At 36.2% G+C, this 15,233-nt stretch overlaps 1 protein-coding gene across 1 annotated transcript in view; it reads left to right on the top strand.

The window, feature by feature from the left end:
- Nucleotides 1–15,233, top strand: part of PLA2G4A (phospholipase A2 group IVA) — a 156,894-nt gene that overhangs the window by 57,041 nt on the left and 84,620 nt on the right. The window contains exons 4-5 of the mRNA XM_023510771.1: nucleotides 13,464–13,612; nucleotides 14,239–14,352. Coding sequence (XP_023366539.1) covers nucleotides 13,464–13,612; nucleotides 14,239–14,352 — 263 coding nt within the window. The remainder of the gene's footprint in view (nucleotides 1–13,463; nucleotides 13,613–14,238; nucleotides 14,353–15,233) is intronic.

Below are 15,233 nucleotides of genomic sequence, written 5' to 3'. Positions count from 1 at the left end.
AGGCCAGGTTTGAACCTGCCAGCCTGGGTGTATGTGGCCAGTGCCCTACCCACTGAGCTATGGGTACCACCCTACAGTTTTTCTACTCTGGGTTATATTTCTTTAACATTTCTTTTCCATAGTCATAAGTCTCAAGGTTGTTATTTCATTTTGCCATAGGTTTGGATTATCCTTATCCACTAACTAAACGTAATTTTTTCTGGAATGTTATTTAAATTATTTCATTAAAATATACTGATTATCAGTATAGTGGAATTAATATACAGCTAAATCTATATAGCTAAAATGAAAAATATGAATATATCAATATACTTTATGATGCTACATAAGAACTGCTAGAGAATTACTCTTTCTATGCAGTCTAAATAGATCCCAAGAAATATCCCTGGACTATAAACATTTAAACTATGCCAAGCATGGGTACTGATTACAAAATATTTTTGTTTCCTTCCAAGAAGATATCATGGAGATTTATGTAAAATGACAATGCAGACAACAACAGAAAATTCAACTCTGTTTACCTCTACCTTGAGCTTTCTTTGGGCCATTTTAGCATATATTTTTCTCTGTTTTCCTAGGGATATCAGCATTCTTTGAAATAAAACATTTTAACTGTAGCCAGATGGCAGTCTGTTGCAGTCACACACTAAAACAACTATTAGTACAGCATGTTCCGAGTCAGATGCTATTGAGCTATCTTGCTGACACTTTGGGCAGTGTCTGGAGATGCTATTCTAGATATCACTGCTGTTGAGCTATCTCCCTGACACCCATTTGGCTGATGGTACTTTCTGATAGTTTCGTGTGTCTTTGCAAAAGGAAACATGTGATCCTAGAAAGTGCTTTTTATATGTTCTGAGACTGGGAAAAAGTGAGATGCGTGACAGAGTTCAAATTGGAGATTCTGACTCCGAACAGGGATTTCAAAATAGTGTTATTAAAACTACACTGTAATTTCAGATGAGAAAAGGTGTTCTATATTTACTTGAGTTCCTAGACAATGGTAAAGTTATTTTAAGGGCTTTGTTCTTTTCTCCCCAACATATTTATACAATTACAACCAAAGTTCTGTTTACTAGATCATTGAATTCTTTGCTAACTTTTCCAGTTTTGGTATTTCCCACAGTTCCCACAGATTGCCTTTCAGCAGCTTATAGCTATAATAATTCCAAATTTGAACCCGTCCTGAAGGAAGCAGGGGTTGCTTCTTGTAAATGAGGTCCCCAATACTCTAGCTAGTCCTTGGAATTATTATTAAGGGATGTCAGCTGAGATTCAGGAATTTTTAAATTCGATATTTGGAAGTAAAGATTAAATACAAATACACTTAGAAGAAATTACTGAAATTGATTTATATTAGCATACAAATGAAGGGATTAGGACAAAACAAGAGTTGAGATATATTAAACGTATTACCAAAGAGTAAAAAGAATTTGGAGGGAAGATTGTTGTGCCCATGATAAGGGTCGCCTCTTCCACAGTATAACTCAGGGTTAGTTCATCATCTGTTCATTTACTAATATGTATCATGTTCTTAAAATGTTTCAGACATTATGTTAGTCTCTTGAATATGGTAGTGAAGAGGAAGGGTATGCCATCATGCAATTTACAGTTTAATAGAGGCTAAAAGAAGTAAGAGTTATTCGTATTGGTACATTGACTGAGCAAAACATTTGGCTTCATAAAAATGAGTTAAAATCCTCCCTCTGAATCACTTTGTTCAACTCACTAAATGCCTCTGAGTCTCAGTTTCTTCACCTATGTGATAGGAATAATAACATGTAATTAGCAAGTTGAACCTCATGCTGACTTTTTTTTTTTTTATGTAGAAGTACATAGATGAAGCTTCTAGGAAACCTGTTTATAGTTGCCAGTTTTACCGGATAAGGAAACAGAACAAGTTGACTAGGGAACTATGAACTAGATAAGGAAAGAATGGAGGGAACATCTCATTCCCTTATCCCTCAACTATACAGTCTTTGATCCCTTATTTTGGATATTCTTAGGATAAGAACAACAGCTTGGGTAACTTCTAGCTATCAGCTAAAATGTCACAAGAAAAACATAACAATATGTACAAGAAAAGGTACAGTGATGTTCTTTTAGACAGAATGAATGTTTCTGCCATCAGTATGCTTTTGTGGAATGTTTGAAATTTGTAGATTCCAAAGATGCATTTTGGCCTAATTGTTGACTTTCAAGAGTGATGTTCCAGTGTATGGTGGAGGAGGGTCACTAACTGGAAGGAGAACCTGATGTTTGTTGATGGACTTTTAAGCCTTCTAAGTCTGACTCACTGTGTTTAGGCCTGACATCATGGGCAATGAAGGTCAAATGTGTGTTTTAGGGAGATAATTGTGGTGACAGTATGGAAGAGAGTTTGAAAGCAAAATATTTTGAGATTGTGGTAATAGTCCAGATCAGAAGATCTGCCTAATTGAACTGGGATGGTGAAGTGGAATTAAGGAGCTAGAAGTTAGGGGCACTTTAAAAGGGAAAATCTAAAACTTAGAGATAACAGCCTTGAGGAAAAGAGAATGAAACCCATGTTTCTAGCTCAGACATGTAGAATGATGGTACCATTAAATAAAATGGGAAAGTAGGGACAAATAATACATTTTTACTTTTAGTTGTTTTTGATTTGTATTGCTTTGCTTTTATTTTGTCTTTAGGAAAGTAAATATGGAAAGAAAATAAATTTGTTTTATCAATATTGAGTTTGAGGTATTTCCTAGGTATTTGATTTATTTTCAAGGCACTTAAGAGCAACTTAAGATCTCAGAATAGAGGTGGGATGTACACATGTAGATTAGGAAGACAGTGATATTATGTGCTTACCAGAAATAAGGAGGGTTAAAGAAAATTCATATTAATTCAGAGTGATTAATAGATTGAACCTTTTCAAAATGTATTACTCAACAGTAGAGTTTACATGAACATGTAATGAAGAACCTCCTATTTGTCATGTTTATACCACCTTCTCCTTGCAGTCCTAAGGAAATAAAGAAATATAGCTGCCATTTAAACCTTGAAGATGATTGATTCAAAAGATCTGAGATTAATTAGACTAAAGGATTAATGTGTACCATGTGAAATGAGGGGTGCATATTGGATGCTTATAAGATTGTCTAAATAACTGTGATAATGTCTTTACAACTTAATTTTGACTACATGAGCAATATAATTTTAAGGGTCTCATTTCTTTTTGAAGGATTCTAATTGAGTTTTGTAAGAGATACAGAGGAAATATTTCTTTCTTTCTTTCTTTCTTTCTTTATTTTTTAATTTCAAATTAATATGAGGGTACAACTTTTTAGGTTACATTGTTCTCATTTCTAAGGTAAAGTTCAAGTTGTAGTTGAGCCTTTTTCCCATGGGATGTGCCAACACCCTCACTTTGTGCACATTAGGTGAGATCCTGCCAGTCCCACTCCTGCCTCCCATCAACTGCCTTTGCCCATCCCCCCTACCCTCTCCCACTGCCTTGCTAGACTTTATTTGTGTTTAGAGAAATCACAAAGGTAGGGAATCACAAAATAATTATATCTGGGTCAAAAGAAGGAAATAATTGCACCAATGACATTGTATGTATGCCAGATAAAATGAAAACTGAGAAAAAGCTCATTGAATTTGACACTGAGGTCATGTTAGGGATACTCACCTGATTAGGGTAATAGAGGAAGGCAGAGGACAGTAAGTTGGAAACTTATGAGATAATGGGATATAGAAGCAGTAGATACAGACTACATTTGTTTTTACATAGTCTTTGATGGAAGCGAGAAAAGATTTTGAGATTTGGTAAAATTAATAAAATTTTGTTCTATTTTTAGTATGCTCAATACTAAAAATATTTAGTTTTATATTTATAAACTATTTAGTTTAGTTTGTTTATATGCTGAGATAAGTAGCTGAAGCAAAGAGAGATTTACAGATTAAATTATGTTCTGGGGATTAGTAAGTAAGAAGTATCTGAGAGAAGGTGGGATGGTTTGGGATTGAGAGAAGACTGTATGGATACTTTTTTTCTCCAAGACAAAAGAACAGAACTTAATGATGAATAAGTACATTTTAAATTAGAAATACATATTTTAAGTTGTGACATATAGGGAAGGAAAATTGAAAGATTATATCTAAATCTCCCTTTTTGCTTTCCAAGTGAAGTGTGAGCTCTGTCTTCCAAATGAGTAGAAAAGGGCCAATGGTGACTTGAGAAAAATAGTAAATGTTTGGGCAGCCATGTGAAGAATGGAAAAAACAAAGAACAAGGATTAGAATTATTTTGGCCACATTAAGAACCAATTACTAGGTGTAAAATATAAATGTCTGAACACAATAACTAAGAAAATGCCGTGAAGGCTATGTTAACCAGTTTGTTGAAAGCGTTTCAGATTGTGTATAAAATTAGCACATTGTACCCCATGATTACATTAATGTACACAGCTATTATTTAATTAAAAAAAGATTAAATTAAACCTTTTTAGGGCTTTTAAAAAAAAAGAACCAAATAGTCACTGGGCTATGCTGAAGTAAATAATAACAAAACATTCATTTCCCTTAATAACATCTTAGAAAACATATCTTAAATTAATTTTTTAAAACTATGGAAGGAATGAAAAGCTGCTGAGTAAATGAGACTCCCAGGGTCAGGGATCTTAGAAAAAAGAGAAACCATTAAAATGGACCCAGTATTCTGTAAGTAACTTTTTTATCTCAGTTCATTATCTATACATAGGTGGGTTTGGGAGATGATAGAGAAGTGGGAAATAGCCAAGCAGTGAAAAAGCAGAAATACAACAGAGCTTTAGCAATCTCAAAGCATTGGGGGTGGGGGGCGGTCAAATATCTGAAAAACAGGACAAAGATATTGGCAGTCTCACGGTGCTAAGAGAAAAAAATAAAGATCAGAGCAACCAAATGAAAAGGGGCTAGGGCAGTGCCTGTGGCTCAGTGGGTAGGGTGCTGGCCCCATATCCTGGGGGTGATGGGTTCAAACCTGGCATGACCAAAATGCAACAAAAAATAGCTGGGCATTATGGCAGGTGCATGTAGTCCTAGCTACTTGGGAGGCTGAGGCAAGAGAATCCCCTAAACCCAGGAGTTGGACATTGCTGTGAGCTGTGATGCTATCTACCAAGGGCAATAAAGTGAGACTCTGTCTCTTAAAAAAAAAAAAAAAAAAAGAAGGAAGAAAAGAAAAGATAAAGGAAAAGGGCATAATAAACACCCTATGACTCTTACTTGTAAACCATAGGATGGAAATGGACGAGAGATTAGAATCCATTCATTTTTGTTTGAACTAAGTAGAGGAGGTCTGTCCTACTCTTTCTGCCTTCCAGAGAATAATATGGATCATTCTGTGGAAGTAAATCTACCTTCTGCATGATTTTTTTTTAATAAAAATATCAGGCTTTAAGTAAAGAATTGACAGGTATTTCAGAAGATATCAAGAGAAGTGAATAGATCCACAAGTATTGGATATGGACTTTGAAATAACTAAGAGTAATATGTTTGAGAAGGTAGATGCCAACGTGGAGAATTTTACTAGGGAACCAGACACATAGAAAATGTTAAAATGGAAAATTCAGAACTGAAAAATACAATAACTGAAGTTAAAAACTCAGTAGATGAGTTTAACATAGTTTGGAAATAGTTGAAGAGGGAATTAGTGAACTGGAAAACAGGTCCACAGAATATATAAATCTATAACATATGCCTTGGACACAAGGACAAATACAAAGAGTACCAATCTTAGGCATATGTTAGTAAAACTGCTGTAACCTAAAGATAAAGGAAAAAATCTTAAAAACATAAGACAACAATGACACATTCAACAAGCTAAAGACCAATAGTGGATTTCTCAATAGTACAGATAGGAAGCATGAAGTATTAGTATGACATCTTTAATGTGCTAAAGTAAAGTAACTGCTAAGATGATGTTGGAGAAGGTGAACAAAGTTAGAGGGTTTATACTACCTGATATCATAATTTATTATATAATAATAATAAATTCTTAGACATTTTTGTTGAGGCAAGCTTGAGCAGACTAATGATCTAGTACTGTAGTCTCCGACCTTCAGTGTGGACTGGTACCAGTCTGTGGCCTGTAAGGACCCGGGCCACATAGCAGGAGGTGAGCAGCAGGGTGGGGATTGTGAAGCTTCTTCTGTATTTATAGCTGCTCTCCATTGCTCAGATCACCACTTGAGCTCTGCCTCCTTTCAGATCAGTAGCTGCATTAGATTCTTATAGGAGCATGAACTCTACTGTAAACTGTGCAGGTGCAGGATCTAGGTTATGTGCTCCTTATGAGAACCTAATATCTGATGATCCGAAGGGAAGTTGAGGCAGTGATGCTAGTGCTGGGACTATCCAGTTGTAAGCAAACAAGCTTAGGCTCCCACTGATTCTGCATTATGGGGGGCTGTAGAATTATTTCACTATATATGTGTATTACAATGTAACAATAATAGAAATAAAGTGTGCAATAAATATAATGTGCTCGTATCATCCCCAAACCATCCCTATCCCACCCCATCTCTCTTCTATGTGGAAAAATTGTCTTCCATGAAACTGGTCTGTGGAGCCAAAAAGTTGAGGTCTAGTACACTAATGGAAGTCCAGAAAGACTTACATTTATATGATCACATGTTTAATGCAAGGTTTATATTATGATGCAAGTGTTAAGGGAAGTAATGATGCTGGGCCTATTGGTTATATATTGGAAAAAATGATTCACAACCCTCACCTCATACCATACACAGAACTTAATTCCAAGGGGACTTTAGAACCCAAGGGAAAAGGTCAAGCAAATGAGATTTCTGAAGAAAAAAATCAGTAGAGACTATTTTTTGAAAGAGTAGCTGAAGTCTTCTTAGCTACTAAATTAGAAAATAAAAGTGTGATTAATAAGAAAATAGATTTATGTATTAGATTAAAATTAGACATTTATTTTTATCAAAGACACCATTAAAGTAGTGAAAATATAGACCTCAGATGAGAAAATATATTTGCAAGATATGTGTGTCTGTCAAAGGATTCTTATTCGGAATATTTAAAGTACTCTATAAATCAATATAAAATAGAGACAACCTGACAGGAAAAAATAAATGGGTGAGCAATTTGATTATGCTATGCCTTCCATTCAAAAGAATATCCAACTGCCCAGTAAACATATGAAGAGATACTCAACCTTACACAGTCCTCAAGAAAGTGTGAATAAAATCCACCAGATGTTAAATTAAATATTAATTTTGGAGAGGACTTGCTGCTGTAGTAACTATTAACACTAGAGTATACAATGGCATAAAAATTTCACGTCTGAGTAATTTTATTTTTAAGACATTCACAACAGAAATATTTATGTATGTGCTCCAAAGCCATGTACAAGAATGTTCATAGCAGCACCATTGGTTACAGGCCAAACTGGAAACAATCCAAATATCCATTAAAGATGAAATGAATAAATATTTTTTGGACTATTCTTACGATGGTATATTTTACATCTGTAATAGGGAACAGATTATTTGACACATGATGATATAGATGGATGAATCTTTCCAACTTAATGGTGAGTGAGAGAAGCCAGACCAAGATGTATATTGTGTGACTGATTTTATTTATATAAAGATAAAACACAGGCAAAAATATTCTAGGGTGATAGAAGGCAGAGTATTGGTCACTCCTGATCTGGGTGGTGGTGTTATGGGTGAGTTCAGTTTATAAAAATTCAACAAGCTGTATACTTATAATCTACTGACTTTTCCTGAATATTATCCTCCAGATAGGAAAATGTATATAAAAAGAACTAAACTGTTATTGAAATTCATATATATATATGGTGGGACCAACACATTCCTAGAGTTTATTCCAGAAACTCTGCCAGCTTAGTACATGGGTAGTAAAAACATTGGTAATCATAAAAGTTGCTTTAAGGCTCGGCGCCTGTGACTCAGGTGGTTAAGGTGCGAGACACATACACTTGAGCTGATGGGTTCGAATCCAGCCTGAGCCTGCCAAACAAGAATGATGGCTGCAAGCAGAAAATAGCCAGGTGTTGTGGTGGGCAACCATAGTCCCAGCTACTTGGGATGCTGAGGCAAGAGAATCACTTGAGCCCAGGAGTTGGAGGTTGCTGTGAGCCGTGATGCCATGGCACTCTACCCAGGGTGACAGCTTGAGGTTCTGTCTCAAAAAATAAATAAATAAATAAATAAATAAAAGCTGCTTTAAGTTATGAGAGTATAATTACCATTGTCACTAAATCATCAGTGTTTTAACATAATGACTACATTTGCGAATAATATTCAGAGTTATTTTGTTCAACAAATTATTATTTAATTTTTAAGTTTCTACTGTACTCATTTTTACTTTGGTAAGGTGTAAAGCATAAATGCTTGACTATCAGATGAACAGACTGCCAGCTGATACATCCACACTTAATTTATTCTTGGATTAATTTTCATGTGGCCACCTGAATATATATTTTATGTCAGAGATGAATAACTGGATTGTACTTGATTTGGTCTGTGGGCAGAATAGCAACTTGACAGAAGGCCAGTAAGTCTGTTGCTTTCTCAATGCCAAAATACTTCTACTTTTCTGTTATTATATATTATTATAATATTGTTCTTTAGTTGATTATAATGTCATGCCTTACACTTCTGCATTTTAAACATGCACATTAGAAGTACATCTAATCTTATCAAGTTATCAAAAATGCAGATTTCTAAGCCATGCTGCAGAATGTGATCAAAAATTTAAAGGGGTTAACATTTTTAACAAGCACTCCTGATGATTCAGTGAAGGTAATTTGGTGGATTGTACTATGTGCAACACTTTTTAAGCTCACCTTCATTGGTCTATACCTATTTAGAATGGTGGTCATGGGCAGTGGATCTCAAAATGGTCTATACCTATTTGGACTATGCATTTGGGGGCATTTTCTCTTTGGGTAGTTTTTTGTTTTCCTCTGTTTATCACAAGAGTCATCACAGATTACTGGTTATGTTTCTTTCAAGCAAGGGGTTTAAGTTGCTACTGTGTGAAGTGGAAATCAGAAAGCAAATGGAGAATATTAAAATAGGACTAGGAGTTTAGAAACTGCCATCCTACTTTCGTAAATCTCGTAGTATACTACCTGGACAAAGCTGAAATGACGGTGGACCTGTTCTTACTTCAGGTGGGCGCTCCTTAAACTTCTGAAGTTTATGAGTAAGTTTCACAACTTGGAATTCTGCTGCAATTTCTGGGTGTGTGTAGTTTCATGTCATGTTTACGGGCACAAAAAAAGATCTGTGTCTCACAGCCCTGCCATTTTTGTTTGCTAAGATCTAGATAAAAGGATGAGATATAAGAGAATTTCTGCTCACATATTACATCTTTGCTTCTCCCCTGTTGACTGAAAATAATCAAGGTGAGGCTGAGTCAGTGACTGAACACCCAGTTGCCCTATAGGAATGAAGTCACCAAGACATGAAATGAAATGTGCTATACAGGAAGAAACTCTTCTTCTATATTTGACATTAAAAAAATTAATTTTTTAGGAACTTTCATAAAGCATTAGGTTAAGGTTTTGCATCCAACTGGACCATTTGCAAAACTTCCAATTTCCCTTACTTCCAGGCCAGTGGTGATTATAGATGATGCAAAGAAGGTGAGCTAGGATGTGATCTTTGTAATCCAGTCTTAAATGAGCTTCTTATTTATTTCTTTATTTTTTGAGGCAGAGCCTCAAGCTATCCCCCTGGGTAGAGTGCTGTGGCATCACAGCTCACAGCAACCTCCAACTCCTGGGCTCAAGTGAGTCTCCTGCCTCAGCCTCCTGAGTAGCTGGGACTACAGGCGCCCGCCACCACGCCTGGCTATTTCTTGGTTGCAGCCGTCATTGTTGTTTGGCGGGCCCGGGCTGGATTCAAACCTGTCACCTGAGGTGTATATGGCTGCTGCCTTAACCACTTGAGCCACAGGCTCCGAGCCTTACATGGGCCTCTTAAAACTTTCACCCAGTCTGCTAGTGCTACAGATGTTTCTTAACTTGTGAAGACTGTCACTGATGCAGATGACATTATCAAAGTTTGCAGCTGTCAGTGGTTTTCCACTGTCCAGCACCCTTTGACATCTTAATTCTGACATCTCTTGCTAAAGAAATAAGAGGAAAATAGAAACTCTGCTGTGCATGGCAAACACGTTAGAATATGTACTTTATTTATACGTGAAAATGAATTATAAAATTCAGTTTTTCTGAATGTCTATTGGTATTTTAACATATAGATGTGGTGTAGGCATCTTGCTTTTACAGTACTTGTAAAGTCTTTTTGTGAGTCTTTAGAATTTGTTAAAGTCTGTGACCCAGTGAGAGTCTAACATGGCTAATGGTTACATCACTAATTGACTCATGCTTCTTCAATTTGACCTTTCCTTTTCCTATCAGGTTCCTTCCATGGAACTTTACTTGTCGTTTGCTCTTTCTTGTTTGGTCCAAGAATACCTTCCTCCTTCCTCTTTCTCAAAGACTTGTGTGAAAATTAGGCCTCCAAATACAATTTCCCCACCTACGATTTGACCTTATTTGTATGTAATAATCTGGGTGACTGCATTACGAGTCACTGGCACAATATATCTGCTTATCTCCCTTCTACCTTGCTTCTAAAATTATATGGCTATGACTATTGGTTTCCTATCAAAAGCAAACCCTTCTTGACAGACAGTTCCTGGCATATCAAGTAGGCACTCAAGTATTTGTTGAATGAATGAAGGATATTGACCATCTGCACACCTCCCTTTCCCACATACGTTTTGTGTTCTAGATTGGTTTTTGCTTGGCTTTGTCTGTTTTAACATTTATGGAAAAGAGATTAAAAAAAAAAAAGAATTGGCCCAGAAAGAACTGGCCATATAGAATTATGAAGGGCTCCACTTTTTTTTTTTTTTTTACTGAATTTGAGTGTCAATTAAAAGTTCCCTATAAAATAATATGTTTACTTCTACTGGAACGAAGAAAAATATTTTTCTTTATAATAGTCTACCCCTGCTATTTTAAACATGTAGTTGTACTCCCACTTCGCAATCCTGAGTGCTGGTGATATGGCAGAAAAAATGGTGAAGGGAAGGAGCAGGCACCGCCTGGCTGGAGATGTGATAGAGTCCCTTCCTAGCCTGGCTTTTTCTCCTTTGGTCCATTTCCTCTTACCATCCTTCCCACTCAGTCTTTTATTTTCTAGTTTGTCAACTTTGGTCCTGTTGAGAAATGTAAGTACTGAGTTGGACATGACAAGAACTATTTCCTTTTCTCTAATATAGGATATTAAAAGTGTGGCCAGAAGATGACCTGCATCAGTATCAGCTAGATTTTTTTTTTTTTTTTTGAGACAGAGTCTCAAGCTGTCACCCTGGGTAGAGTGCTATGGCGTCACAGCTCACAGCAACCTCAAACTCTTGGGCTTAAGTGATTCTCTTGCCTCAGCCTCCCAAGTAGCTGGGACTACAGGCACCCACCACAATGCCTAACTATTTTTTGCTTGCAGTTGCCATTGTTGTTTTGCAGGCCCTGGGCTGGATTCAAACCTGCCAACTCTGGTGTATGTGGCTGGCGCCCTAGCCACTGAGCTACAGGCGCCAGGCCAATATCAGCTAGACTGTTTAAAAATACATACCTCCTAGCCCCACTGTGGATCTGCTGATTATAGATCTTAAAAGATGAAGGTCAGGGGTCTGTGTTTTTATAAGAAGTTCAGGCATTTGAATTGAAGGCTTAGTTTTGAGACCCCACTGCCCATGACCAATGATGCCTGGGCTCCAAACTAAAAAATTCATTAAGTTCTATACCAAATGCTGATGCCTCATTTGTAAATCTTCCCACTTTATAGTAAAAACAAAAGACATGCTTAAAAAATACCTGACGACCAAGGAACTATGAATATCATTGAATAACTAAATGAAGGCATTGATTGGATTATGTGACCACAGCTTTTGATGAAGGACAAGGTGTATTTTTTAAGTTTTCTTTGAAACCAATCCATGGTTCAAAAACTATTCTTTTTCTTTTATTTTCAAGCTTTTGTATTTTTTTTCAGTGGACCTCTGCACCTCCTTCTCTCCCTATACCCCCAGTCTTGCTCCCACTTTCTCTCTCCCCCTACCACCTTCACCCTTCTCCAAAACTCTGAAGTCCAACTGCTCTTTCCATAGTTATCCATACCTTACAATTTCACCCATTTTACTTAGGAACATAATGTAATTAAGAGATTGATTGTTGTTGTTAGAAGACCCTGGTTTAAGATCTATCTCTGATAATTATTAGCTGTGTGATACTGGACAGGTTGCTCTACATGTCTCAGTTCCTGTGAGATGTTAAAATAAAGTCGTATGTGTACCTTACAGGGCTAATGTGAGAGTTAAATAAGCCTAACATGTAAAGTGCTTAACAGAGCTCCCACTAGGCAGTATTTAGTTATTGTTTTTATAGTTATTAATTATAATGGCCACATGGGAAAAGATATGTTAAAAGGAAAAGTCAATACTTTTAAGTTGGAAACCCTTAAATATTGCGATGGTTGCTTTCTGTTGTGAGGACATGAAAATGTAAAGATGAATAATAGACAATCCTTGCCCTCAAGTTGCTTATAGAATTATAGGAAGACGGATGTATAATTTCATCCATAAAATATAGTTTGGGCAATGCTGTAAAATAAAGGATTAGTAGAATCACTTAAAAGGGAGTGATCAATATTTGCACTGTTTGAGTCACTTACTTTGTTGTTAAGTGTATGTATAGTCAGAGGGAATGTAAATATTTTCTTTCTTTGCAAGTATTTATTTTTATGTAAATGAGCACATATATAATGTCCTGACTCAAGCCAGCCTTTATGTGAACTACAAAAAGCTTCCATTTGATCGGGAGACACTTCACTTACATCTAGAATTGCTATAATAAATCGATATTGACTATTAATGTAAATGCCACCCCTTGTAGTTGTGCAGTGTGCAACCTGTACAACCATACAAGGTAACCCTGTGATAATAATGGTATTCCCGTAACGACATTTGTAATTTTGTTTGGTAAACAAAGCAAACAGTATGACTTTTCTAACATAGAAAAATAAAATGATATTGAACCCAGGATCTTATCATCATCACAGGTCAGGCTGTGTAGATAGCTGGGTGACACTGCTATTATCTTATAGTAGTAGACTGAGATACTGACTTCAATCAACCTACCTTCTAGGTGGATGGAGGAATTCCAAATAATGACTCCCTCTCACAGGCCTATTATGAAGGACAGGGACATAGCATGTCAAAAGTATATAGCCTATGAGGTTTTACTGTTACATATATATTATCTCAGATATTTTGAAGACATTGCTACAGATTCTTTGAAAGTAACCTGTCAGCATATACCAGTAAGAACAAATTAGGAAGTATGAATCACATTTTGGCCTTTTCTCATTTGTGTTTACTGTCCATAGTTGATACTCCAGATCCCTACGTGGAACTTTTCATCTCTACAACCCCTGACAGCAGAAAAAGAACGAGACACTTCAATAATGATATAAACCCTGTGTGGAATGAGACCTTTGAATTTATTTTGGATCCTAATCAGGAAAATATTTTGGAGGTAAGTGAATAATTGGTTGTAAGATGGCCATCGTTAATGTTGAGAGATGTTTGAGTTGTTCTCCTCTGTCAGGGGTGGTTGGAGTCAGCATAGGCAGTATAGTCAACTAGCATCTAGATAGCTCATGCCAAGGAATAGGAGCAGCCAGCGGGAAAGGCAGGAGTTAAGTGGGTTGGGAAGACTTCTGTCCTCCCTGTGTGCTTTGGAAAAAATATATTTTCTGTTGTAAAGGTGAGAATGTTTATACAACAAAGTAAAAAATATTTTCAATTGCCTTTAACATAAGCTAAAATAGATTTTTTTTTCTCCCCAAATGGTGGAATGTCCACATGAATGTCTTTCTCATACTTGAAACTAGAGAGGTGTAAGGTTTCATTTCCAAAAACATGATCATTGAATAAATCAATCAGGAAAATGGGAAAATAATTGTATCTTTGAGCAAATGTAGGATCAGAAAGGAAAAGAGAAAAATATTGTTACCCGTTCAATATGGAGGAACTCAAATGATTGTTAAATATCATTGGAGAACTTTATAATTTTTTAACTGTGGTGGAGATTTTAGATATAATTTCCAAGTATGTGTGAGAAATTTTATCCTTGTGCTCTATCTACATTTGACCTTCTAGATCACATTAATGGATGCCAATTATGTCATGGATGAGACTCTCGGGACAGCAACATTTCCCATATCTTCCATGAAAGTGGGAGAGAAGAAAGAAGTTCCCTTTATTTTCAATCAAGTGAGTAACACTGCGGAATTACTTCTTAACCTTATCTTAAATAAAATCTATTTATTCTGGAAAGTCAGGTTTAACATTTGGAAAATTGTGTTTATTCATGTATAGAATGTTTTTGCTTTATAAAAGGAAAATTTCATTTTTTCTTTCCCTTCTTGTCCTAAGTTTTAAAATTATTGTGGCATCTATGACGTTTGTTTGGGGTATTACACTAAATACGACTGAAGCATTAATCTTATTTGTTGCTCCAAGTGATAATGTGAGATTAAGCAATGCTTTGGGGCTCTGTTGGCAAGTAGGTCTCGTACAAAAAAATTGGGAGGATGGAGGAAGATACAGAGTTTGAGAAAAGAGAGAGAGAGAGAGAGCAAGAGATAACAAGCAGACAAACTCAAAGAAAAAATGTTGGGAAATCCAAAGTATTTCAAAATTGCATGTTTAGTAATAAGTTTCTCTGGAAGACTAGTTCTGTCCCAGGTAATCTTCAAATAATTAGATCCAAAACAGTAAGTGGTCAGATGGAATGGTCTTGAGGTTATCGTTATCTTTGTGTGTCTAGAGTTTTTGCAGTTCTGAAATTTTGACATTTAGCAATAATAAAACCTTAGGACAATTATTTATACAGAATAAACTCATGGGATTTTAGAATATTATAAGACAATAATTTGTTTACAGTGAGAAATGTAAACAACTGGTGGGCCAGTGTGTGTAAGACTGTGATAGATTATGTTCTTTACGTCGGGAGGTAAAATGTGCTTTTGCTCTTCCTTAGAATGACTTTTCACATCCCTTTACTCGCTCACCTGGGCAGTGGGACCACAAAGTGCATGGACCAGACCTGCCTGTGCCTTAACTCTCACCTTCTCCCTAGACCACACAGTGCA

The sequence above is a fragment of the Otolemur garnettii genome, unplaced genomic scaffold (assembly GCF_000181295.1).
Source record: "Otolemur garnettii isolate 467f Iridium unplaced genomic scaffold, OtoGar3 scaffold00016, whole genome shotgun sequence".
NCBI lineage: Eukaryota > Metazoa > Chordata > Mammalia > Primates > Galagidae > Otolemur > Otolemur garnettii.
The sequence above is the reverse complement of the archived record's forward strand: the minus strand, read 5'-3'. Positions and strand labels throughout refer to the sequence as shown.